Below are 26,471 nucleotides of genomic sequence, written 5' to 3' on the forward strand. Positions count from 1 at the left end.
TCCAGGGGTGAGCAGAGCATGGCCGTAAGCAACATCCCCGCGCAAGACCGGCACGTGCTGCCCTCAGCCCACCGTCCGCTACGAGCGTCTCCTTGCTCTTCTCACCTCTCTCCCCAGAGAACGGGGAAGAGCAAAGCTCATGCACCCGCTGTAAACCACTGTTTCGAAGGTAGTCTCCCTCGAACGGCCAGTAGTTTTTGCTATTTTTGAGAAGGCACATCGAGTGTTACCCGACAGGGAACCCTGACTTATGTAGTGATTACAATACTTTCAGCATCAATTTTAAACTCAGTCCCTGAGAGATGCTAATATTTATTTTATTTTTAAGGCTGAACATGCATACACCAAGTAAGAATTTTCAGAGAACTACCAACAGCCTGCATCAGGCAGTTTATCACCGGTCTCCTCATTCTCCCTCCTTCCTGCAGCCCACAATCATTTCTTGCTTTTCTTTCTCAACAGAAGCATAATTTCATCCGGCACAGAACCTTGCTAGCAAGCCACCATCCACACCACTAACAGCGCTGGAACAAGCATCATTAGTTCATTACGAGGTAGCCGGGCTGCTATTTCCTATTCCCATAATTAACGTTAATCTGTGTAAACCTGAGGCGACAGGCTATCGCCACCTAACTCAGCCAGGCTGGAAGTCTTGGATTCTGTATTTACCTAAACCACACAGTGTTCTGCTGCAAAAAAATCCTGCAGGAGATGCAGAAGTTACATTGCATTGCACAGCTTGCTTACAGATTTATAAAGAAATGTAAGTCAGAAAACCAAGACAATTTTTCTGATGCATACGCTGAGCTGCTGAGTATCGGAGGTGACAGTCCCAACCAAGCGTGGCCCAGCAGAGCCTGGAATTTCTGGTATTTCAGAGCAGAAAATATTTCAAGTTGGAGGAAATTCGAAGAAAATGAGAAAAGGCAGAAGGAGAAGGCAGTGGTGAATTACATCACTTATCTAAGTGATACCGTTGGAGGTGACATGAGGTACGTGCAATAAATCACACAACAGCTTACACGCAACGTGAACATGAATCAAATCTGTTGTTCAGTGCAGGAAACAATGCGACCGCTTGTTTTGGTGAGAATCGGCAGCGATTACTGATGAAATAAGGGATGAGAACAAGTGGTCCGCTCTGGTCAGGACTAATCTGCAGCCAGGATCTCCTTGCTTAAAATACATGCCGTGGGTACGCGAGAGATTTGAAGGGGTATGCCTTTTTGACAATTTTTAGAATTAAATTAAATTAAATGTGCCATAATGCTAACATCCAACTACCTGCAAGAAAGAAAGATTTTAACAGAAGGAAAAATATCTCTTTTATCTGATAGAAATATATGTTGGCCATTTTGGACACATTGCCTTGTGACTGGAAGGAGACGTGCAAGGTGAATGCCAAGACCGAAGCAGGGGAAGTTGATAAGGATATGAACACGTAATTTAGCCGTGAATAAAATGCGAAGGACAGATTTAGAACCAGTTCCATACTTACAGCCAAGACTGCTTGCTTGGCCAAGTTATTTTTATTATAACCGCCTCTCTGCTTATTAATACGGGAGAGGAAGCAAGAGCTCGTCGTAGAAAGTTTGAAATAATTTCAGAAACATCCAAGGAATTTTTGTCTGCTTTCTTTTGCATTCCAAAAATTCTTTCTAAACGACACATATGAAATAAAGAAAACATTTTATTGCGTCAACTGCTACGTTCTCTTCCCGGAGAGAATAAATCCAGAGTTATTTCTTACCAATGCATTGTATGCAACAGAACAAAAAGAACTTAACCAGCTGTTAATTTTGGAGAAGAGAGTAAAAAAGAAGTTACAACTCTATCATATTCTTGCCCAGGAAAGGCCGTGAGCTGTCTGCTAACTCAGTTATTACTCTATCAGTTCACACTCAGATCTATAGTTATAAGGACAATAAACTAGCTTTTAAAATAAAGATTGCGAGAGCACAAAATTTTAAACCTAGATGCTTGAAAAAAGCTTGGTAATACAAATTAGCCATCTGCAAAAAGCAACCCAACCAGAAGATTCTGCGCCTTCATATCGTTCAGTGACCTTTACATCACCGATGTTCAAACCCTCTGGGGAAAACATGTCAATCCACTTCAGATTATGTTTCAAATATTTGTCTGATTTGAAGATTCCACGTATCTGTGTTTTGAAACGGTTGCCTCTTCAGCGCAACGGAATTTACCAGCCTACCCAAACCTGGTTTCCTTGTGGTCCAAAATAAGACCCTCCTTGCTAACTCGCCTCGTCGCAAATAAACTTTGGTTGCGGAGCGGACGTCAGCAAACCCCACCACCCCAGAAATTCTGTGACATGACAGGTGTGCACAAATACACTATTTTTTCTGTTCCACATTTCTTGCCAACATCACTTCTACCCATGTCACGCTTAAGTTGCCATGAAGCCTGATGACCCTTTTGTGTTTAAGTTCAGGCTCGGAAGGACCGACGTCTGCAATCGGTGACGCACTGCCACCAAAACTGACAGTACTTCATCTCACGACTGCCAGAGTTACTTAAAAGCTGTGCACCAAGTAGACCGTGAGGAACAAGGTAACACCGAGATCACGGAAAGGGAGGAAGGTAAGCCATGTTGGCGCTTCAGAGCAGGCAGGTTTGTATTGCCAAAACCACGTTCTACAGATCTCCGACTATGAGTCTTGGAAATTGAAGCATCTTAGAGAAACTGTTGAAGCAAAACTTTCAACAGAATCATATTCTGTCTCTATTAAAGGGATTGCTGACAGCTGGAAGACAGACAAGCGATGAGAGCCTCGCACAGGCAGCCGGAGCTGACTGACTGACCATTGGGTGTCACTAACACACCGCAAAACCAGAGAAGGGGACTCTAATCTGGTGGTTATGGCAGCGCACCACCTCACTGGGAGACTGCCTTTCCGTGCTCATTGCTGCGGAGAGCTTGGTTATCAACCCAAATTAAGCATTTTGGAGCTCTACCTACCCGGGCAGCGCATCCCTCTACCCACCTGCACGTTACTCTCTCCCCTCTCACGCCAGGGCATTACGATGTCAAGTTTTATATTAACCTTCCGAAGGTTTAGCAAACCAGCTGGCTACAAAAGAAGTCATCGGACGTAAGAATTCTCATGCAAGTCTTTTGTCTTTATTCCCTGACACGTTTGCTTTCCTCTTCCCATGCAAAGCTCTTGTTAATGCGGGCGACAAAGCACACAGACCCTCCTCGCACCCAAGAGCCGGGAAAAGAAGCAGGTTTATTACTGGCCGCAGCTGGTAAGAGGGACAGAGATGTTGTTCCAGGAGGGAGAACAAAGATTAACTACTCTTCTCACAGATTTTAAATCCGGGAAGACTGCCCTCATACATCACAGCACCAGCGAAACACCACCACCACCAAATAAAACAAGCTGCTATTGACACTTAGCAATGGGAAAGGCTCCGCTGTAACCGGGGCTTTGGGAAGGAGGTTACCGAAAGTAGCGGGGAAATTCCACTTTGAATTTCAGCACAGGAACAGTTAGGAGGAGCTTAACTAACATAAATCGTTCCGCACATTTACTCTCGCTGGCCCCCTGAACCAGAAATACCGCAAGGCACTAAAAGCTTAGCAGAAAAGCACAATCCTCAGATCTTTTCGACGCAGGTTGAAAGGTTTTAACTTTGGTAACACCCTCACTCTAACAATACAGCTTGCAAATCAGAAGGGTACCTATGCTCACAAGAGGGAGTGGCAAGAGGGTACTGAAGAAAGACCGATTACCACTGTGGATACTTTAAATTAACAGATTTTAAAAGCTGTTAGTCAGGGTTAGGATCCCAGCAAGCAATTCATGGCTGGTGCTGCAACAAATGCTGAGGAACCAGCCAGGCAATTTTTTTATTTTTTTTTATTTTTTACATTTTTCCTCCGCTTTCATCCATCCAAAAATACATCCTTTGTTCTATCTCCCAGAACCTGAACCGCGTCGGTCTTTTCAGGTGTACCGAGCCGCCCACCCTCTGCCCGCAGCCTGACAAGTCAGTTAGCTGCTCCCGAGCTACCGCCTGCTCGCCCCCAGGGAGGTGAAAATTAGGAACGTACCATCACGTGGTAGATCTCCTTGCTTGGGAGACGGAGAGCTCTGCACACCGCTGACCTCAATTTCTTTTCTTTCCAGCGGAGCAGTTTTGCCGGATTCCATCTCGGTGCATTTGCTTTTCGGAGAATCAAACCCAGCAGCTCTATCGGTGGCATTTCTCTTCTCCCTCTTCGCCGCCTCCTCCTCCCTCTCTTTGTCCTGGCTGCCGATCTCAGGGATTTGCTCCAGCTTGCTGTGATATGAGCCCGGGCCGCCCAGCTCTTTCTTGACCGAGCTGCTGCCGCCGTTCCGCTCCTCTCTCTTCTCGGCAGCCGGCTCCTCTGCCGGGAGGGACTGATGCTCCTTCACCACCAGGCTGGGCAGCCCCGCGCGGCTCTGCTCGGGACCCAAGCTGCAGACAGATGTTTGCTCTTCTGACACGGTCATTGACCTCTTCATCGGCGCGCCCGGCTTTCCGGCCGTGGGGCTCGAGCACTGGGTCAGAGTGCTGTTCGGAGAGAGCAGACCAGTAGCAACGTCTTCCCTAAGCACCGGTTCAGGGTATTTATCAGCCAGGTTAAGGGTGAGGGGCACCGACAAGTGCGAGCACTCTGACATTGCGCGCCTCATCGCCTTCCTTTGGTGGGCAGCCCTGTTCAGAAAACTGCCGTCATCTGCACAGCTCAGCTTGTCTTCCATCTCCTCCTCCATCTCGCTGGTATTACTGAAGTAACTACTTTTGGAGTCGTCTTGTGCGAGCTCGACGGTGGTAGTTGGAGGTTCTGGCTTAGATGCCATTGAGGAAGAAGAAAATCCACTCTGCACATAGTTGTCATTAACCACGCCAGTTACACAATAGCTGGGGGCTCCATCTTTTTTCACGGTTGCTTCTTTAGACCCCGAATCGTTAGGCAGGATAGGGTGGAAATTTGGATTCCAGACACTGATCTCCTGTTCCTTTATGTATTTGCTGGGCTCGCTCTCCGACACAGACAGACTGGGCAGGTTTGGGTCTGGCTGGCATTTGGTCTCCATTCCAGACTTACCGGCTGCCTTCTCCTGATCGGTGATGGCTTCATTTTTACTCAGCCCGGGACCAAGTTTTTCAGCTCCTGCCTGTCCCCCAAGAAAATCTGTAGTTTTAGGGTTTGCAAAGCTCCCCTCGGCGGAAGGAAACGTTTCAGAAATCAGAGACCAGCTCTCAAGGTGACCTGCAGCTGCCTGGTATTTTTTGCCTTGCACCTCAATTTCTCTTTTGTCTTTCTGAGCTATTTTTAGCTCTTTGTCTAGTTTGCCTTCAAAGAAGCAGAGCTTGTCCTCATCCGTGAAACCAGCATTCTTAAGCCCATCCTTAATCGGTCCCCCCGAGTTTACATTCAAGCCAATCTCATTAAGCTTCCCCTCAGTCCTCTGCCATTCGAATTCAGTTTTGCCGAAGTCTTTCGGGGACTCCATGCAGCGGAAGGCTTCCGAGAAGCTCTCCGCGTTCTTGCTTTTGCACAGCTGACTGTATTCGGAGAGCGATGCGGGCTGCTTGTTCGAGAGAGACATCTCCGGTCGCTTCGCTTGCTCCCGCGGCTGTAACACCACCTCCGCGCCAGCCGAGCTCGCAGGCTGCCGGCGCCGGTGACGACACACCATGCCCCTGTATTCATGACAAAACTCCTTCCTCCCCACCCCCTGCCTGCCGCACGCCTTCGTTCACCGGATTCAGCCGCCAGTTCAAAGGAAAACGTCAGGTTTTACCCTTTTGTAAAAATCAAGAGGAATACACTGCTGGGACAGAAATACCCACCTCTGGCTAGACGCTAGCGGAGGTGTAATCATCTCGGGGAAATGATTCTTCTGTGAGCAGCATTTCTTGGTTTGTTACTTATTTTGAGAAATATTGCCATCTCCTTTTTCTCTGTCAAACCCTATCGTGATCACTGCATTTGTAAGTATTAATTCCTGCGGATGAACCACTCTTAAGGATACTTAGGAAGCAAGGTCAGCAATTTATCTCCCCTTAAACCAAACACCCCCCCCCCGCCCCAGCCCAACCACAAACACTACAGCACAGAATGACGCCTTTCAGCACAAGGGCTTTGTTTTCAGTGAATTTTAATATATTCTTCTGGAGCCGACACTGATCACAAGCGTCGCTGTAATGAGGATTTCACAAGTCACAAACCGTATCGCCCCTATAAGCAAGTGGACAAAGCTGGAAAGGATGAAATGGGACAGGTTAGGAGAGGTTTTGTAGTCTTAAATACTGTAAATCTGATTTTTAAATTTTTTTTTTTTAATGTGAACATATCTTACAGTATTTTTGAGCTGCCTTTTTTCTATTGCACTCAATTCACACCTCGCATTTCACGTTTTGTGTTATCTATTCAAAACCAGCCTCGACACACCCTAAGCGCGCTGCTCGGCCACCGCGTCCCGCGTCCTTGACAAGGCCTTTCTAACTGCAGTTCTTGATTTGGACGCTGTTTCGCCGGCTGAACCGGGAGCCCACCCAAGAGCGCCGAGGATGGCTTCCAGTCACCCGGCCAGGGGTGTCCGGGCTGCTGCCGTCGCGGTAGCACCACGCTGCAGAGCTGCCTTTTTTCTCTTAATTGCCTGGTACAGATTAATCCTTGACGAAGGCAAGTTTTCTTCTTGGAACCGGGGTTGCAATATTTTACAGCCATTGACCATTACAGACATCAATATACTCCAGCCCAGGAGAAAATTTTGTCCTTGTAGCCGATGCAGTTAAAGGACTCCCTGCTACAGTTTAACTGAGCATAAGCGTATTTTTACACCCAGAGACTGCAAGCTACACTACGCCCCCTGAATTTAACCTGCTGCTGAGAAACGCTACAATCCACACATTTATCTACTTGTGTTTAAGCTCTGGATTTAAGACACTGCTATATTTAAAAACAATGACTAAGGAACTGTAAGTTATATGAATTTTTCATGACACTCTCTAATTAACCAGAATAGTTCCACCCACAAGCTTTACTTCTCAAAAGGCTTCAACAATTTTTCCTGTACTTTAAAATATTCATAGGTGTCTTGCTAGTGGAAAATGGGACCTTAGCTCAAGGCTTGCACTCTCTCTCATAACTATGTAGGACTAATGTCTGCAAGCACTCGCTTACTCCAAAAATATTTCGTCTGCTCCCCGAAACAGCAGACCTTGAAGCCATCTAATCCAATGTAATTATTGTCATTCCTCTCTCTCTCAGTCGATTCCAAACCAAGATTTTTGTAGCAAATCTCAATCCATTAGATGACTTAATGCACTTCACCAGGAGCAAGGGCAAGTTGGTAAAGCTACATGAAACCACCTAGTAGGTTTTTATTTTATTTTACTTTTTTTTTTAAGCCAACAGCTACCACTTATAATAGACAGAGGAGAAAACCCACGTTGATTCAGGGGCTGGTACTTCAGCCCAGTATCACAGAAGAGATTTGCATTACTGGAAAGAAAAGCCTGATTTTTACCCAGCCAGTAACAACCACCATTGTTACTTTATTTAAATTTTTTTTTCCTGAACATAGGAAATGAACCATATTCAATACCTGGGCTACTCAGAATGCCTAGCTATGAAAATAATCTCTAAAGTCATCTAATATTTAATGTCTCAGGACATTAATGAAGGTAATGTGGAGCTCATACACTGAGAGCTTTTCAACAGCTTCATCCTGCCTATAGCACGTTCCTTCCAGACACCCATTCTCAGTTCCAGTGCCCTAGCCTCTACCTTCTAGCAAATCCATTTTTTTCTTTAAATTTATTAATGCCCTGCTTCTGAAGCTACACCACAGTTGTTGTGCTAAGCTTTGAGGAAGACAAGAAATCACCAACACTCACAACACAAAACCAGCAGTCCTGACACTAGAGCTTTGGTCCCAGTTCTTCCTTTAGAGTCTGACAAAGCTTAGATTTTCTAAAGAATTATAAGAGAAGCAGTACTAGTCAATGAAAGATATGCAGGAAAGGGTGGGAGGATGCTCAGGAATGAAGAGGACTTGGACAGATTTTGAAAAACAACTCAGATGAGAAAGGGCCCATGCTAAAGAGGAGTTGGGTTAGATGGGTAAAAGTTAGAGATTTCCTCAAAGGAAGCCCATCCACTGCTTTTACCCTTAGTTCAACTTTGAGGATGATTTCATACTCTTTAAGTATCAAATCTGGGGTTTCACGATCCTTTTGGTTCTCCACCATCTTTCTTTTCAAGAATGTGTCAGATAATGGCAGTGAAAGAGTTATAAGCTCTTGCAAGTCAGACCCTGGTCCAGCTTCTGGACATCGAGATTTGCCCACTGCCTGGAGCTTCTGAGGCAGCAGCCTGTTTCACAGAGAGGAAGGTGATATTTTGCCCGTTCACATCCTCTTATAATCATTGAATCCTGTCTTTTCTTACAGCTACAGTTGACACAAATAAGCCTGTCAGAGAAGCTGAGCACATAGAGCACATGTTTCAGTACCAACATTAAACACATCTGTAGTCATCTGAGCTGCTTAGATATATTTTGGTGCCTATATTATATCTCTGAACATGAGTGTTTTCCAAGGGAAGACATACCCATGTGCTGAAGAAACGGCAAAGATTCCCTATCCACTTCACCGGGCTTTACCGGGTAGAACGCGACTGCCCGGGCGGAGACAGCGCCAATAACCAGAGCAGACTAAGATCACTACATCAACACGTCACGACTTAATACCCAATCTGCAAGCTTCCAGCCTCAGCAGATGAATCAGCCTAGTGTTTCTATTTTTGCTTCACTCCCAAAGCTATTACTTATCCCTTCTAATGCCTTTGCTTGTTTTTTTCAACCTAACACAATCGTTTCTGTGCAATCCTTTGCACTCGTTTCTAAGGCAACATCACTTTCCAGGGTGATGAGCTACTCCTTGCCAGCGTCTCCAACTAATCTGATCTCTAATTAAGTGTTACTACCAATACCAGTCAGTGATGGGACTGACCAGAACCATCACGGATACGCTCTGTCTATAAAAGCCAAGACCGTAAAAGTGCAATTTAAACACTGGCTCATCCGTACGTTCATACACACACACGTGTTGTGCTGCGTGGCCAACCACTCCTTGCATGTAAAACAGGCAGAAACACATGAAGCCTGAAGTCTGATGCTACGCGCTGAACTCATACGCTTCATTTCTTCTCGCAGTCTGGAAGAAGACAGGCTAAAGGATGAAAAGGTGAACCGGGATATGTAGTATTCTGGCATAACTTTGCGCTACAAGCTTAACGTTTAAAAGGTGTGGAGCCGTACAATAAACACAGTCTCATGTTTTATAGGACAGGACATTTACAGATCAAATCCCACTTTAGAATTTACATACAATACATTAAAAATCCTAGTGATCAGCCAAAACCAAAATTAAAACGCATCCAAGAGTGTTTCAAAGCCAAAATATTACCACTATTTGGTTATTCTAGGAGTATTTGATAGTGGCAACCGAAAAGAGGCAAAGCAAAGTCAACTGAATGACACGTAAGCAATGAACAAGCAACATCGGCAAGGAAAGCTGAGACTTGAAATTCAGATATCCCCTGAAAGCTAAGTACCATCACTAAGGAAATGTCTTCAAGGTTCCTAATCTGGCAGAACTTACAAACAGAAGTATATTTGTTTCGTTCCCACCTTTTCTTGAAAATCAGCATCAAGGATGAGCAGGAATATAAAATAAAGGAAGAAATGAAAACGTAGAAAGTCCTAGCCAAAGGCTATGGGGTGCCAGCTCAAAATGAGAGTTGCTGCATGAGACTGTCCGGCTAGAGAAAAAGCCAGTATCAATATAACACACAGTACAAAACTAACCAGAAAAAAAAAAAGATGGGCATATGTAGTCAGTCACAACTGTTTTGAGCAATCCTTAAAAGAACATATTCAGAGCTGTGCAACTATTCAACAGAAGATAAATAGGCTCTTAAACATCCTGTATCTGCGAGCTACAGATCTGCAAATACGACCTCTAAGCTCAACTCACCTTTTAATTACGGATAGAACCGAAACCTCAACACAACTTCCTGTTAAAGCAGAATCAAATACAAACACACAAGTGCAAAAATTTAGGGGAAAAGCAGATAATACCACGGTTCTCTCGCTGCTTCATAAATACGTTTAGTTCTGACATGAGAGTTGGCTGGTGCCATTGTTTGCTTTTCATTTCTCTCATACACCTACCTGGTATAATTAACAGGTCTTAATTAATGAACAGACATAATATGAAGTTACTCTGACCATTTCAAAAGCATTATTGAAAAACCACTGTTGTTATGAGGTATTTGTCCTCAACGACATTTGTGATGAAGATTTCAGGTAAGGTGGGCGCTGTTAGTTACACATCCAGACAGTCCACCGCCCCATCGCGTTCACACAGCTGATTAGCTCATATTCGACAAACCCCGTAATGGTTTGGGGTTCCACAGGGGAATTACAGACACTATATGAATGAAAGGTTACTCTGGAAACGCTAAACTCACTTAACTTTGTAAGTTACACCAGCATAATGTAAACCAGTCAGGAAAAGAAAGTATTTAGAGAAAGGGCTTCATTGCGAGTGTAAAAGAAAGGCAAATACTGTAATTAAGCAGGGATGGCATTCCTTGCTTTTAAGTGCATCTTATTTACACACAAGGGATTCAGAGCAGTCATACTGAGAAATATGCACTGTCTTACAGATGGCGATCGTGCCAATGGGCTGCAAAGACAGCTCGTCGCCCGCTCCGCTGAGAGGACGGCCGCTGGAAGGATGCCTGCGCCGGGCAGCGACAGAGATCGCGATGGAAGCTTTTGAGGAAAGAGGGAAACCAAGCATCACACGACCACTTCAACAGGCCCCTCCAATCCATGTTTGGGAGAGTAATTCCGGAGCATAACTCTCGAGACCACAACGTGGTTATGCAATAAGCTCTTTATTCTGCAAGCACCGAAGCCCACAGCATTAAGAACTGGAGCACCGCTAGAAGACACACATGAAGATAGCCCTTTCCTGAAGGGCTTAGGCAAATCAAAAAACATAAGACGACACAAAACCCAAAACACTGAAGCAAATTAAATTTTTTTTTTTTAAATAGACTACTCTTTAAGGACAGATTGAAGAAAAAAATCTCTTGAAAGTCTCAATGTTGAAATACAGCTTGAGGAGTAAAGGGAAGAGGGATGCTAGCAGTAAATCTGAATTGAATAGCTCAACGCTGGATGAATGAAAAGCTTCCATTATTTCCTCTGTTAACCACTCCTCAACATCAGAGCCCCAGCTCTGCAGCAGCCAGGGCACCTGCTTGGAAGCACAGATTTTAGGACCCTGCTTTTTATATACAATTCTCAATTTTAGTTTTCCAACAGAAAGGCTCAGTCACATTTTAAAGGCTGATAGTGTCTGATATGTTTTGTTCATCATCTCAGCTGTCTCCTGACATGAAAAGGCATAAAATAATTTTCCAGAAGAATCTGGGGCAGTTCTTATAATGGCAACAATAAAAATGAGAAGCTGAAATAAATCCAAGAGATGGATAAGGGATTAAATTGAAATTGCATGAACAGCCCTACAGCCGACGTTTCTTAACTTTAAGCTGCAAAGTCAAAATTAAGAAAAAAATAATTATAGAAGTTTGCAGGCCTAGTTTATAAAAGATACATACAACTTCCATCAGTGGGAGAGATCTGCAGCATCACAGTTGCCATGACTCCCAAGGGAGCCATATCACAAAGCTGGTACCTATTTTAGCAGTATGGCATCGCAGTTGCCATGACTCCCAAGGGAGCCGTATCACAAAGCTGGTACCTATTTTAGCAGTATATACAGGAGCTGATGCATTTAGGAAAGCCAGCCTGTTGTTCTGGAACACGTACAGTGTAAGACACGGGAGCTTGGCTGAAGAGTTTTCAGTTGCTAAACTTCAGCAGAAGATCCTCTACATGTATTCTGATACTAGATCACCGACTGCCCACCACAAAGAAAATCAGCCTATATGGGTGGATATTAGAAGCTGCAAAGTATGAGCTTCACAGTCCCGCCTGACAAATACAGCTGAAGTGTTGGCCAAGTTCTGGTGATAGGTAGAAACTTAAAACCTTTGAGCAGTGACGTGTTCTCTTAGCAGGAGGATGAACTGGCACATAGAAGGTACGTACAGTCCATGGCCCCATCAATTTAGTGAAAACTGAAATTGTTGGACTAGATGACCTTTAAAGGTCCCTTCCAACCCAAACCATTCTATGATTCTGTGAAAATCTGGACTATAATAACGATCTTCTGGATCCCTTTAGCTCCTTCTCTGTCCAGTAAACAAGCACACTCACGTTCACGGTCTTGAAATCTCAACACTTTCCCTTCATTGATTTCTGGTTTTAACGTGGTTCAACTGATGCATGAATTCACAGTTTCATCCGCGGATCCAGCCTAAGGCACTTCCACACCAGTTGTGCCAACTTAGGGATTCAGTCTGGGTTTTGCTGGCGTCTTGCAACCCGCTGAACAGCTCCTTCGTTATGTGTTGGGCAGTGGATGGAAAGAGAGACGAGCCTCAGTAACGTATCTGAATGGCAAAGCAGATCTGTTTCCCTGCTCCTCCACCGCTAAGAGCTCGACTGCAAGTTATGCTTTGTCACCCAGCCCAGATGTTGCGCGGTCACCGTGAGGCCGCCCGAAGCTATGCCATGGGCCAGGTCTGCTGCCTGCGCGCCTCGGCAGCCCTGCACCTGACAGCACCGGGATTTAAACTGCCGTAGGAACATGTCAACCAACATCTCCAAAACAAGCTCAGTCAGTCAGAGCTTCTCCTCAAAAAACAACCATGAACCTATGAAGTGCTGAAAGGATGAAAGCAACCGCGTATTATTAAAGTCCTGTGCAAACTTAGGTCAGGCCAACTTACAGATGCAAAGTATGTACCAAGTTACTCACACGCTGATGTGCTGCTCTGAACCGGGAATCCTTCAACTCCGTACACACTTTTACCTGTGCAAAACATTCAGGAGGAGCTTTTCTTTTTTGCATGGTTCTGCTACTAAAATTCTGCTCCCTTAAATACAGCAGTTGGCAAAGGAAAATAAAGACTACTAGCAGACAATGGAAAAACTTTAAAGATTTTTTTTTTTTAAAAGATGCTGCCTTTAGCTTTCCCTTTATTTTGTAGCATCATGCACCAAAGAACATTACTTCTGCAGGCACAAGTTCATGCAGAGAACACCACTTTCACTAAAATAGAACTACTTCAGGTTATGCAACACTCATTAAAATTACAAAACCTCTCAAAAACCTGACCGGCATGTTAAGGCGCACTTGAGCTCTATGTTTGTTAAGTTAGTGGCTACATCATGCAAACTGGCAGCAAGGAACTCCACAGAAGTAGGAACAGGAACAAACTTTCATGCCTGATGACAAGGCAAAAAACTAAGAGCACCTGAGGGCAGGGATAAACTTCCCCAGCCCATCTCAGCAGACTGGCATTCACAGAGAGGATGCCAATTCTTTGAGGAAAGCTTAGAATGAGAAGTACCAGGACAGTTATTTTATTTCATCTCTAGGCATACTATATTCTCCACTTCAAAATTCCTATGAACTTCATTAAATTCTATGAAACTGATTCCATCTCGTTTCCTGTGAGTACAGGGATCCTGTTTGCTGGACAGCAGCCACGTTAAACAGCCCAAAACACCAGTCCACCCGTAGTTTCAACAGAGAGGTAAAAGTCTTAAAATCTGTATCATTCCCACTATTGTTTCGTTACAACCCTGCTTTAAAGATTATTATTCTAGAAGGAAGCACGTTTTATAGATGCAGCAGCTCAAGGTAGCTTAAGATAAAGTCATTAACCAATTGCAGGAGGAAAGGTAGATGGTTGTGGTTAGCCTGAGGTAGGATTAAAACCAAACCCTGCAACATGACAGCAACTGAGAACCTTTCCTACCACAGACACACTCCGTTCCCTGCCCGCCAGCGGCACACAGTGCTATTTAGCGATCACGATGATTCACTCCTGCGTCGCAGATGAAGGTCACTTCCAATCTCAGATGACAAGAAGCTAACGTAACTTAACACCAAAAAGTGCAAGTTTACTTAAATGTTCTACAATGTATATGTAAAATTAACTGTGAATGCATGAATAAAAAAAAATAATCAAGAGTTCTGGAACTTAGACTAAGCTGTCAATCCTTCAAACTTTGGGAATTAGCACTGTGAGACAGGCAAGCAGAACTAACAGCCTTTTAACATCAGCCAAAAAACCAGTCATGCCACACTCGCTTGTGCCACGTAGGATTAACAATTATGTATTCATGCCAACGCACTGACAAATAGCAAGGTCTTGCACGCAAGCTGTCTGGATTACTGCTGCTAGCTCAAATCGCAAACACACACCTTTTTCTTGCCTCTGCTGGCTCATGCCAGTGGGTTTCAGCTGCTTTTGTTTCTCTCGGTCTGGAGCAGCAGACCTGGCTGGCAGAGGTGGCACCCCTCTTGACTTTGTGGGTCTCATGTAGCCTTTTATCTGTTCTGCTGCTTTAACTCTCTCTTTCTTTGCTTCCTTCACAGCTTTTTGTTCACGTTCCTCCTCTTTTTCTTTAGTTGTGTCTTCAGGTTTGTCTGCTTCAGACTTCAGCACCGGGGCACCCTTCAGGTGAGCTTCCTCACTGTGAGCAGCATCCTCTTCTGCCGGCAGAGAATGACCTTTATTGTTCTCTTTGGGACTTATTTTGGCTGTTTGGGCAGCTGTCAGGGTGAAACCAGCAGCCTCTGCTTCAACCCCTGTATTGGCCAAAATGCCTGGGTAATTCAGTGAGCTCTGCTCACTCTTTTTGCCTCCATCCAAGTCGGCCTCTCCAGCTTTACTCTCCATCAAAGCTTCTGCCACAACCCGCGACACGGCTGCTTCTGCTCCGTGCTCTGGTACCGCTGCAGGTTCTGGGGAAACGCACCCAGCGTCCTTCTCTCCAGGAGAGACAGTCGCTTCTCGCTTCTCTGTCCCTTTGGCACCTGCAGCAGCCGGACTATTTTTTGAATCTGCCACCTTCTGCGGAAGGTCTGAGGAAGTGCTGTCAGTGTTTTGCTTTTTATCAGTGGTTCTTATTTCTTTATCGTCCACCTTTGCCACAGGAGAAAGGTGAACTTCGTCCTTCTTTGATTTAATGTCCTGTTTAACTGAAAGGTCCAAAGAAAGTGGTTTACCTGCCTCAGTCCCACCCTGGGAACCAGCCTCTTTGGTTTTACCACCTTTCTTCGAAGCCTCTTTTCCAGGCTCTTTGTGTCCCAGCTTGATTGGTTGCTCGCAAGGTTTCTGTGGCCATATCTCCTTCTTAGCACCAGCTCCGGGCGCTTTGCTGCTGCTCTCTGCTCCTGCGTCAGGAGGAGGAAGCCCCTTCCTTCTTGCACCCTCATCTGTCTGCTTTGGGAAGCCAGAAGAAACATTGCCAGCGCTATCGGGGCCAGTTACGGCCGTATGAGCAAAAGATTCCAAGTCGCTCCCTTTACTATTCCAAAGCATTTGAGGGCCAATGGGAAAGTTCTTAATATTTCTGTTTTCATCTACCAAATCCATGTCTTCCAGTCCATATTCCATCCCAGATCCTATGGGAGGCTGTACCTCCCTCCTGTTTGCTTTTGGCTCTAGACAAACAGGCTGCTCAGAGGCATTTTTAGCCTTCTTACTACTTGCATCATAACCCCTCTTTTTAGATCTATCAGCAGCTGTGGCCAAAGCGTGACCTGCCACTGCTGGATGCTCTGGGATGGGAAGTCCGCCCGCCACGCTGCAGGGAGCGGGACTTTCTGCTTCAGGTCTGTCAGTTATCGCCACGCCACGAGGAGAAAACACCTCTGCAACTGCTTTAGGCTCCAGAAGAAATGACTGCTGCAAGTTCGCCTCCGTATTTTTGCATTTCTCTTTATTACTTGTGTGTGATTTTTCTGGCTCCAGAGGTATAGCAGGAGCTCGTACTTCAGCAGTACCAGGCAGGGCATCTAGCTGACTCGCTGCAGTACTGGAATTAGTCTCTTTGCCTTTATCAAAAGACTGGGTTTGTTTAATACTTCCCACCTCTTCACCTACTGCGGGGATGTTACCGGGACCCGGTACAACAGCGTGCTCAAGGCTGTTTTCGGCCTTTTTGCCTTTCACATCGCTACTTTTTTTCTTAGGCTTGTCCCCCACCAGCTCCCCGGGGGCACCGTGTGCCACAGCTGCATCTGGCCTGTGCTCTGGGAGAGGCTCGGGCGTATCTAGTCCCTTAGTCACGGGCCGAGTTTCTTTAGTGTTGACTCTTTCTGGCTGTGCTGTTTCTATTTTATGACCTGAAAGAACCGGCTGATTAGAGGAACTTTTTCTATTGCTACCCTGTATTTCAGGCTTTTCCAGCACCTCTTTGGTTGTACCTGCCAGATTCTCCAGCAAAAGCTCTCTTTCAAAACCAGACACCTTATCTTTATCAAACGTCACTTCCTTTGTGTTTCCAGCTACCTTCTCTTTGCTTGGAAAACTGCTGGTTTCCACCCCAGCATCCAGGACAGCTGCCTGCCCCAAAGGACTTCTTTCAGATTTTTTTCTTTTCCCATCGCTACACCTCTTTCTAGGTTTCTCTGCCACCAGCGCTGCATCAGAATTTATCACAACTGATTCACCTGCAGAAGTAATTCCAGCCTCTTTGCCTTTATTCATCACATTTACCTCCTTTGCTTTGCTGATCGTGTCAGTCATAGCAAGATGCTTTGCTTCCCCTCTCCTACTCTCCAGCAGGAAAGGTTGGTCTAAAGCACCCAAATCAGCCATTTGTTTTTTTCCAACATTTTCTTTACGCTCCTCTGTCGCCTGTTCAATGGGCCTTTGCATTTTACTTACATCTGATGTATTCTTCTGAAAACACTCGGCAGTGATACAGCCCCTCTCTCTGCCTTTATCACCAAGACTAGCTTCCCTAGTTTTATCAATTATGTCAGGAAAACTACCTGGGTCCATCTTAGTTTCAAGAAAAGGTGGCTGGAAAAAACCTCTTTCACCTTTTTTACTTCTTCCATCACTACCTCTCTTTTTTGGCTTGTCTGCAGGATGAGCATGTGTAATGCTTACTGACTGATGTCCTCTCGCAGTAAAACCTCTGCCTTTATCGGGGAAAGTCATTTCTTTTATAGTCTCATCTGTCCTCACTCCATCATTAAATTTGCTTACATCCTCTGAAAGCATCATCTGCTCAGAGAAGTTTTTGATTTTTTTTACTTTCCCTTCACCATGCTTTTTTTTAGGCCTGTCCACCCCGTGTGCAATATTGGGATCTTTTCCAGTCTGCTGCTCTAACGCAATAAATCCTTTCCCTTTGTTTTTATCAGGGGAATCTGCTACCATCACTCCGCCTGCTGCTCCGGCAGAGGCGGGATGTTTGGCTGTATCAGACTTAGCCGACAGAAGAAACGGCTGCTGTGAAAAACTGTCAGCCTTTCTGTTTTGCAAAGCAGTAACTTCCTTGGGGTTTGATAAAACTGATGGTGGAACAGGCATTTTAGTAGTATCTGTTGGGGTCTTCAACACTCCCTCTGAAGTAGTAGAGTCAGTGGCCATGCACTTATCAGAAGACACTGGTTTAGCTTCATGAGCTGCCTTTGGCTCGTTAGGAAGCTCGTCCGACGGGGCCGCAGTCTCTAGAAGAGCAGGCTGTTTGAAGGATTCATTTTTAACCCCTTCGCTTTTGTGACAACTATCTCTTTTCTTTGCTGCTGCTTCCGGTGACCCACTGGAAGTCTGAAGCTCACGATGGGCAGCGTCACCGAATGCTTCACTCCTGGGAGATGTGCAATTAGCCTTCTTATCTTTATCAGAAAGGAGCGATTCTGAAGGTTTGGTCTGTAAAGGAGTTTCTACTTTGCTTAGATTGATCGCTTCTGAAAGAGATGCTGTCAGGTCAGCACATTTTGACTCCTTATACTCCCTCTTCTCACTTTTATCAAGGAAATCTCTTTCCATAGGCTTGGTTGGCCCCTTTGCTGTAACTGATTCCCCCACCTTAGTCTTGCCTACCTGCTCCAAGGGAGCCTCTTGTCTTTTGCCTTTAGATTGCAACATGAAACTGTCATCTCTCATTTCTTCTGTTTTCATGACATCCCCATTTTTTGCATCCAGCACAGATTCTAATGACACGTTGGGTTTTTGGGCCTGCTGTCCTGGTGCTGGCACTGAGAAGGTATTTTGGTCATCCAGGATATGACTTCCAGACCTTATTTTAGCATCCTTTGGCATAGCTAAAGCTCTGCTTCCTGCAGCAATTGACTGTTCTTTGCGGGCTTCAGCAGGCATTATGGGACAGACATCTGTTTTTTGCAATTCAACAGCAAATGGAGAATTTCTAGGAGCGTTTGAGACTGTTACATTTTCATCCCAGAACTCCATGGTTCTTGGCAGCTGGTTTCTCTTTTGTTTTGGTTTCTTTTTCTTTTTCTTCATAATGGCCAGAGAGCCTTCCGAATCCCAGCTCTCCCTTGGTGCATCTCCGCAGCTCTTCAGAAACTCCGACGGCACGTTGGATGGCTGCTCAGCTGCCTTTTTATGTGAAACCCTAGTGCGAGGGGATGTTCCAGCAACACATCCAAGTTCTGCTACAGAACAGGGGTCTACTTTCGGGTCAGTACTCTTCTGTTGTGGGAGACCTATCAGGCGGTCCTCCGGTACGTTTGTAACAGGCACTGGTGCAGGTTTTGCTCTGCCAAACCTGCGTTCACTTGATTTGTTAGCTTGCCTTATTTGTGCAGTAGGTAGACCTGGAATACAGGAAGCCTGCTCAAACATCAAAGTGACTATTTGCTTTATAAAAAAATAAATATACTAGATATGTGAATTTAGCCATCTAAAACAGTCCATATAGTCATTTATGCAGAATTTTCCAGCACTGATACCACACTAATTCTAAAGCCACCTCAGCCAGGCTGGGATAGACATTTACACGCAAAACCTATTTAAACTACTACCGATAAATATGTCAATGCTATTTAAAAATACGTAATTCCTGATACATGCTCTTACCCCACCAAAAAGCAACAGCTCTTGTAAGGACGTGTTATCGCTTATTTAAAAATACATTAAGGGATCCATTTTGTCTTAGCAAGACAAGATAACAGATACACTTTTTATATCTCTAGCTGGCATCCTTCCAAAATGTGAAAATAGAAGTTTAGTGGAAAGATGAGACTAGAGAGGAGAGAAGGGGTATAATGGGGAAGGGGGAGTAAAAGAGCTAAGCTTCCCCCAGCACCCCCAGTGGAAACAGCGGAAGGCAGAACCTTCATAACAGAAGTCATTTGCTGTACTCCATTACAGGCAGTGCTAGGTTTCCTTAGCTACAAGCCACTGATTTTAGAGAGAGCATCAGTTGTTTGTCAGTTAGCCCTGGCCCACAAATAAGCCTCCAGTCACAAGTGTAAGCAGTAACAGCTCGTTGGAGAGGCTGGGTTAGTGGAGCAAGAAAAAAAAAAAAATTACATTTCCCTTTGGTAATTACAAAGCTCAGTTTGGAAGGAGGTCTTCACTAGGAATACTGTAATAAGAATTAATGGTCCTTTTTAATACCAGAATAAAAACCTAGCGGTAATGGCAAAAAAGATGGTGAGCTTTTAAATTCTACAGCAGAAAAGACATAAGCCAGTCCCAGTGATAAAGTAATAGCAGCACCCATATTTGGGCTTTTAGTCCAGAGAACATGGAGGGGAAAGACTCTTGAAGAGCGCAGGGATTAGAAGCAAAGTGCAAGCAGAATCCACCCACGAAATGTGAAGAACCGCACAGCTACCTAGTGCAAAAAAGATTTCTGCTTGCTCAAGTGGCAACGGAGTCGGTAGGAAAAGGTGAATAGTTCAGAGAGGATACATCCATTCTAAAACTGAATTAGTATTTATTTTCTACCTGTGGGCTCTGGCAGGGATTTTTCTTGCTGAGGTTCTGCATGTTGGACATGGTTGTGCTCTTGTTTCTCTCTATTTTCTGCAACAGTAACATCCACAGCAGTAACAGATTTTTCTGGAAGGAGGTCTTTATTTTCTAGTGCAACACCTTCTTTTGCTTCTACTGGAACTGAAACATGAAAAACATGAACAGAATGCTTCAGTTCTTACGAATACAGGCAACCTGCAGTTTAAAAGCAAGCCCTTGGAAAGGGTATAGGTTTTATTTTTAGTTTTAATAGGGATGAAGTTTGTAAGATATGGTAGTCTACCATGTATTATCTCCTCACAATCCCATTTTAAGCAGCAGTTTTATATTTTGGCAGGCATGCCAAGGTGAAGGTAAAACATAAAACAAAGACTGTCTTGGGGCTTAAGCACAGGGTGAGCATTTGTTGTTTTATTTTTTTTCTTCTTTCTAATCAACCAAATTCAGACTTTACTACCTTCCACCGGAATTCAAATCCAGAACATACTCCATTATCAGTCTGGAGGCCCCATCTAATGCTAGTCGTCTCGTATTCATATACACCTTACAATATATTCAAGCAGACACTACAAAATTCCTAGCTACACATAACTATAACAAGTTTTAATTTGTACAACATAATTACTTTGGAGAACAATTCTATATGTAATTCATTTTATTTAAATTTTGAATAGAAATAAAAATTATGACAGATGTTGGTACAACAACTAGGCTGCACCTCGAATCCCGTGTTCAGAGTTGGGCCCCTCACGACAAGAAGGACGTTGAGGTGCTGGAGCGTGTCCAGAGAAGGGCGACGGAGCTGGGGAGGGGTCTGGAGCACAAGTCTGATGGGGAGCGGCCGAGGGAACTGGGGGTGTTCAGCCTGGAGAAGAGGAGGCTGAGGGGAGCCCTCATCGCTCTCTGCAACTGCCTGAAAGGGGGTTGTGGTGAGGTGGGGGTTGGTCTCTTCTCCCAAGGAACCAGCGACAGGACGAGAGGAAACGGCCTCAAGTTGCGCCGGGGGAGGGTTAGATTGGGTGTTGGGGGAAATTTCTGTACTGAGAGAGTGGTCAGGCATTGGCACAGGCTGGCCGGGGGGGGGGTGGCGTCACCGTCCCTGGGGGGGGTGAAAAAATGTGTGGACGTGGCCCTTGGGGACATGGTTTAGTGGGCATGGTGGTGGTGGGTTGGTGGTTGGACTCGATGTTCTTAAAGGTCTTTTCCAACCTTAATGATTTCTGTGATTCTAACAACTATGGATGAGAAAGAAAAAGACAAGTTATATGATGGTAACTTCAAATGTTAAGACTACCACCTATTTATAACAGTCTCCATGCTTGAACACACTAGTAACCTTCTTGAAATTAAACCTTTGTTGCTTTGTTGTTTATAACAACATGAGAACAGGGTCTGTGAGGACGAACTTAGGGGCAGAATTAGCTGATAGCAAAGTGCTGGCTCCAGTTTTATACTGCGGTATGCATTTCTCACCTGCTGGTTCTGAAAGATGGTTTGTCTGTTCAGGAAGATGCTCTTCACACTGGCTGGGAGGTGGTCTGCTGTCTTGAGCTTTCTCTAAGAAATCAACACAAGCTTCTGGGACTTTTGATTCTTGTTCCACGTTTGTCGTTGCTTCTGAAAATGGAATGTAAAGAATAAAACCACCACATTATTTTTAGTTTAGATCAGATTAAGCAAGATAATCACTTCTTCACCTAGTTCTTATCTTTAACGAGAAACTAAAGTTTTTCCTCACTTTCAAAACAGTGGTAATCTGCTTTTTAGAATCACCTTCTACCAGGAATCCTCTCCTGAAAGCCTAAGTGTTCTGCTAAAGCAAATCTTCCTGTATTGTCTGGTATTTACTCTTTCATTCTCCACCTATGCCTCTCAGTTACAACACTCTAGTAGGGATTGTTTTGTTAAAACGTCTCTCTCGAAATTTATTCCTATCGTTAAACTAAAGAGTATTGGAAGCTAAGAGAGAAAATACGTCACTCCGACTCTTTCTGCAATCAGTCGACATATACTGCCCCTGCCCGGTACTATTTGCTATATTTTGACAGCAATTTTCTATCTGGAAGGACAATGTCAAGAAATCTATGCAGCAGAGAAAACCTGTTGTCCTCCACAGGGAAAAAACCGTCATGCCCACCTCGTCACTTCGCTGCCCACAGTTGTTCCAAGGATACGTGACAAAATTATCAACAAAAGCCTATCAGCCTAATCAGAAACTGTTTTCAAGATAAGAACCTTTGTTACAAAACACTGTGTCCTACAGGATCTGTGGTGATTTCAGTATATGCTGTGGATGACACTGATACAAAAGGATGATACTAACGGGGATGAACTAAAATGTCTCTATGGCGATCCTGAAAAATCATTGCTAAGAATGCCAAGTAAAACCCACAAACAAAAAAATTAAGATATTCTAGCTTTGTGTTTTATAAACAAAAAATCCCCATGAAGCACTTCCTCTGTCTGTATCTTGGCAGCAGAACTGAGCTCTACTTAAGATGTTTTGTGCAAGAAATATCATAATCTTAACTATGAAAAACTATGCTTTTTATTTGAGAGTCTTATGACAGTTGTGCATCTGTGCAGCCATCGCCGTGTGCTACCAGGAGTGCTGCTCCTAGGGATATGCCAACTTAGAGCGGCCTCCTCACTCCGCTTGCCGTGCTATTTCAAGGCTGAAGGAAGCTTTCAGGCACGCACGCTCACCTGCAGGAGGCTTGTGGAAGGGTGACTTGTCTTGCTCAAAAGAAGACTTGGACGTCATCAGCTCTTCAGCCGCAGCAACCTTGGTGTCCGCTGCAGAGACGGACTTAGCTTCTGCAGAGGCAAACTCAGAATCCATGGCAGGAAAAGGCTTGGCTTCTGCTACAGGAGCAAACCCAGAATCCACAGCAAGATGGTGATTGACTTCCGCTGCAGGGGCAAACTCTGCATCTGCTGCTGGGGCAAAGTCAGAATCCGTAGCATAATGAGATTTAGTATCTGCTGCTGGGGCAAACGCCAAATCCATAGCATGGTGAGATGTAATATCTGCTGCTGGGGCAAACACCAAATCCATAGCATAGTGAGATTCTGCATCTGCCGCTGGGGCAAACCCTGCATCATCTACTGGGGCAAACTCCAAATCCATATCATAATGGGGCGTAGCATCTGCTGCTGGGGTGAAGCCAGTATCTGCCACTGGGGCGGATGCATCATTGACAGCATTAAGAGGCTTGGCTTCTGGTGCGGGAGCAAACCCAACATCCACAGCCTGAAGAGGGCTGGCTTCTGCTGCAGGGGCAAAGCCAGCAGCCAGAGCTTGAGGAGGCTCGGTGGCTCCTGCAAGAACGGACCCAGCTTTTTCTGCAGAAACGGACATGACATCCAAGGCAGGAACACACGCTGCATCTGCTAGAGAAACACAGATCACAGAAATCGACCAAAAAAATGCAGAATGTAAATACCTGACAGAGTGGTGTTATGACTAGAGAAGACGGGGCTTTCGCTCCCTGTCTTCTTGTCTTTCAGCATCCCCTTACTCCCCCCTTACGCCAGTGTATTCAAGTTGTACTAGTCTATCACATTCCTTAAGGCACCCAAGTGCTTCTGCTACTACAGCTTCATGTGCCTTGTTTGTGTCCTTGACTACAGCGTTAGACACCCATCTGCTCCTAACATACATCAGCCAAGTGATGCATTGTTTTCGTTTAAAAACTACCTGATGCTACATAGCTGGGAAGAGACAGAGCTGCTCGATCCACTGCAACACATTCCAACAGAATATATATATTCCAACAGATATCATGACAATGAGGGTTTTTTCCTATGTAGCAGGACACTGAAACTTTTGGTGTCACCTTTGTTAGCCCAGCTGTGTATCCCAACAGCAGAAAAAGTCATGAAACGTTCCAGAACCACAGGCACTTCATTTTAAATATTGTTACGCTCTTCATGGTGCTGCAACTTCAGCAGAAGCACTGGTACTCTTGACACAAAAGACACTACGGTCCAGTGCATCACCAGCTGCCCTTTATTCTTTCATGCCCAACTTGGCCTTGTTCATTTTTTCGTATCTACTAAACACTGAGCTGTTAGCGTCAGAATAACATTTGTCAGTTCACAGTACAATCAAACCTCTGCTTTTAAGTTAGCATTTTCATAAGATCCCCTTAAAGGTTTTTTTTCAGTCAGTTCTAATTTAACATTTCAGCTGTCTAAAGGCAAGTTTTTACAAACTATCAAAAGCCAGAAGCACTAGGTTTCTCTTCTGGAGCCATTAATTTCAACAGCCCCAAACACTAGCCACATGCTGTGTAATGCAGCATGGTGACCTGAACATTTCAGATATATTGCTGAGTAGATGTTAAAAAAAAAAGTTCTACTGATTGAGTCACATGCAAAAATATCCTCCCCAAACAATGGAAAATATATTAAATCTTAAATTAGATACTTAAACTGAAAAAGGAAAGCAATTAGAAAAATGGAAAAAGTTCCTTTTAAAATAGCACTTCAGGGTCCATTGAGATAAAACCAATATTCCAGTGAACCAAACCAAAAAGATCCATTATGCACTAGTCCTCATTTGGTTTTGCCTTTTTTTTAAAGTGATGTCATGATCCTCTCCAAAATTAAATTTAAAGATTCCAATTGTACAGAAAAGTAAGACAGTAAAGAAATAGGTATTAAAAGTAGTATAGATGCTCCCTGGTGAATCATGGAAAGTACTGGAATAAAGCATAAAGAAACTGGACAAAGACTGGTGCAAAACGTACCACGAGTCTGATGCTTCATATGAATACCTTAAAAATGCTATTTTAAGAAGTCTTTAAAACAGAGAATTTTTAAGGTATTTGTATACAGCATCAGTCTCGTGGTATAACCATGTTCTTGACACATCTTAACATTTTTCTGGAGCTAACATTTTGAAAGTAAAGAATCCTTAAATCAGCTACTGGACTGTGACACGAGAGTTGAAAAGTTGAGTAGACTTGCTATTTCTCACCAACACAATTCGGGTATTACAAACCTGTGGCCACAATGGAGTTTGTTAATACCTTTCTGAGTTTCCTTCAGAAGAGGCAAACCCACATCTTTTTTCCACCCTTACAGCTTGCTCATGGAGGGCCTGAACCCAGCACTGATCTTTAGACTGAGGCAACTTTACCTTTTGGTCTGTCAGTAGCTTCAGCCTCTCCTGGGGATGCTGTTCCTGCAGTAGGAACGAAACCAGGAGCCACTGCTGCAGGACTTTCCGGCAAATTCGGCTTTATTGCTTCAGTCACTGTGGGGGGCACTGGGCACACAAAACGAAGTTTGGTTAAGCACTCAGATCCCAGCAAACATCTTTCTCTTCTGGAGTTGCCAGGATGTGAATCACCCTCTCAAGGGGCTGCCTGCAGCAGCAACCCTGATGAGTAAGCTCCCCCACTTCAGCATCTCCTCAGGTCGGACAAAAACAGAATCGGTTTTTATTGTTAATTTTCAAAAGATTAGTTTGTGCAATACCTAGGAAAACATTTGTATCTTGACAGAAGCAACTGCCATAACCAAGTTGAGAAACGTTCAGTTACAAAGCATCCCAGTTAGACCCTCAGCCCTAGGTAGAGCCACCAGCTCCAGAAACACTTTCTGCCTAGGACCAGTGTTAAAACCACTGCGTTCTTAGCTTGTTCACCTAAATTGGTAATAAAGACCCCATTATGGATCAAATATCATAATATGCATGCATACTGCTGTCCCAAGGGAGCTTCAAAGATTTAACTGTAACCAGAGTCTAAGGATAGTTGGACAGAATACACAGGTTTGCAACTAGAATTTACTTTAAAAATCTGTTGATTGTGCATGAGCCAAAACTAGGTTTGTCGGTGCCCTCAGCTGCACCGACCCTTAGAGGGAGTAAACGCGAGTGCTCTGCCTTACCACTCAAGTCAGCAGATTTGACTCTGTCTGTACAAAGACTAGAATCCGTGACAGCAGTAAAGTTCCACTTTTAGAGTTTCTTTGCAAGAGTACATTTTACTCATCCTATTTATTATTTTAGTGTCAAATAATGCTTGAACAGACATCTCCAGCTGGAAATTATGGTACCTTTGCTGTAATGGAGAGACAGCCTGGAATCCACAAGAGCTTGCTGCTAAACATATTTTTTTGCACACATCTATGTCTGCTAACTTAATTCCTCAAAACCATAGCATGTTTTCAGTGGGTTAAGGCCCTGCTACACAATATGCCCTCAAAAGGGCATGCCACTAACATCTACTGATGGTTGGGCTTGGAACTGCATATATTAAATTTGTTACCCTAAATTAGAAGTAAACAGTCTATAAAATGCAGGGTTCTCCCCACACCTTACAGCACTAGACCAGAAAATGCATGTTAAGTAACACGTCTTTAAAACATGCATTTCTATTCTAAATTGATTTGAGAACCAGAAACAGCTTTTTCTTGGTCAGGTCTCACTTCACTCCATTACAGCCTTGTGTTTCTTGAAAAAGCAGACAAGGAGAGAATCTCTGCTTCTGCT

The 26,471-nt window shown here is 44.3% G+C and overlaps 1 protein-coding gene across 1 annotated transcript in view; it reads right to left on the reverse strand.

Annotated features, from left to right (window-relative positions):
• The window catches only part of LOC104628043 (microtubule-associated protein 4-like), a gene marked incomplete at both ends in the record, with an annotated part of 50,345 nt that overhangs the window by 18,322 nt on the left and 5,552 nt on the right, over window positions 1-26,471 (reverse strand). Inside the window, 5 exons of the mRNA XM_010296485.1 lie at window positions 19,940-20,107; window positions 21,440-21,583; window positions 22,673-23,359; window positions 23,794-23,805; window positions 25,113-25,241. Of these exons, the coding sequence (XP_010294787.1) occupies window positions 19,940-20,107; window positions 21,440-21,583; window positions 22,673-23,359; window positions 23,794-23,805; window positions 25,113-25,241 (1,140 nt within the window). The remainder of the gene's footprint in view (window positions 1-19,939; window positions 20,108-21,439; window positions 21,584-22,672; window positions 23,360-23,793; window positions 23,806-25,112; window positions 25,242-26,471) is intronic.

This window comes from Phaethon lepturus, unplaced genomic scaffold (genome assembly GCF_000687285.1).
Source record: "Phaethon lepturus isolate BGI_N335 unplaced genomic scaffold, ASM68728v1 scaffold37001, whole genome shotgun sequence".
NCBI classification, from domain to species: domain Eukaryota; kingdom Metazoa; phylum Chordata; class Aves; order Phaethontiformes; family Phaethontidae; genus Phaethon; species Phaethon lepturus.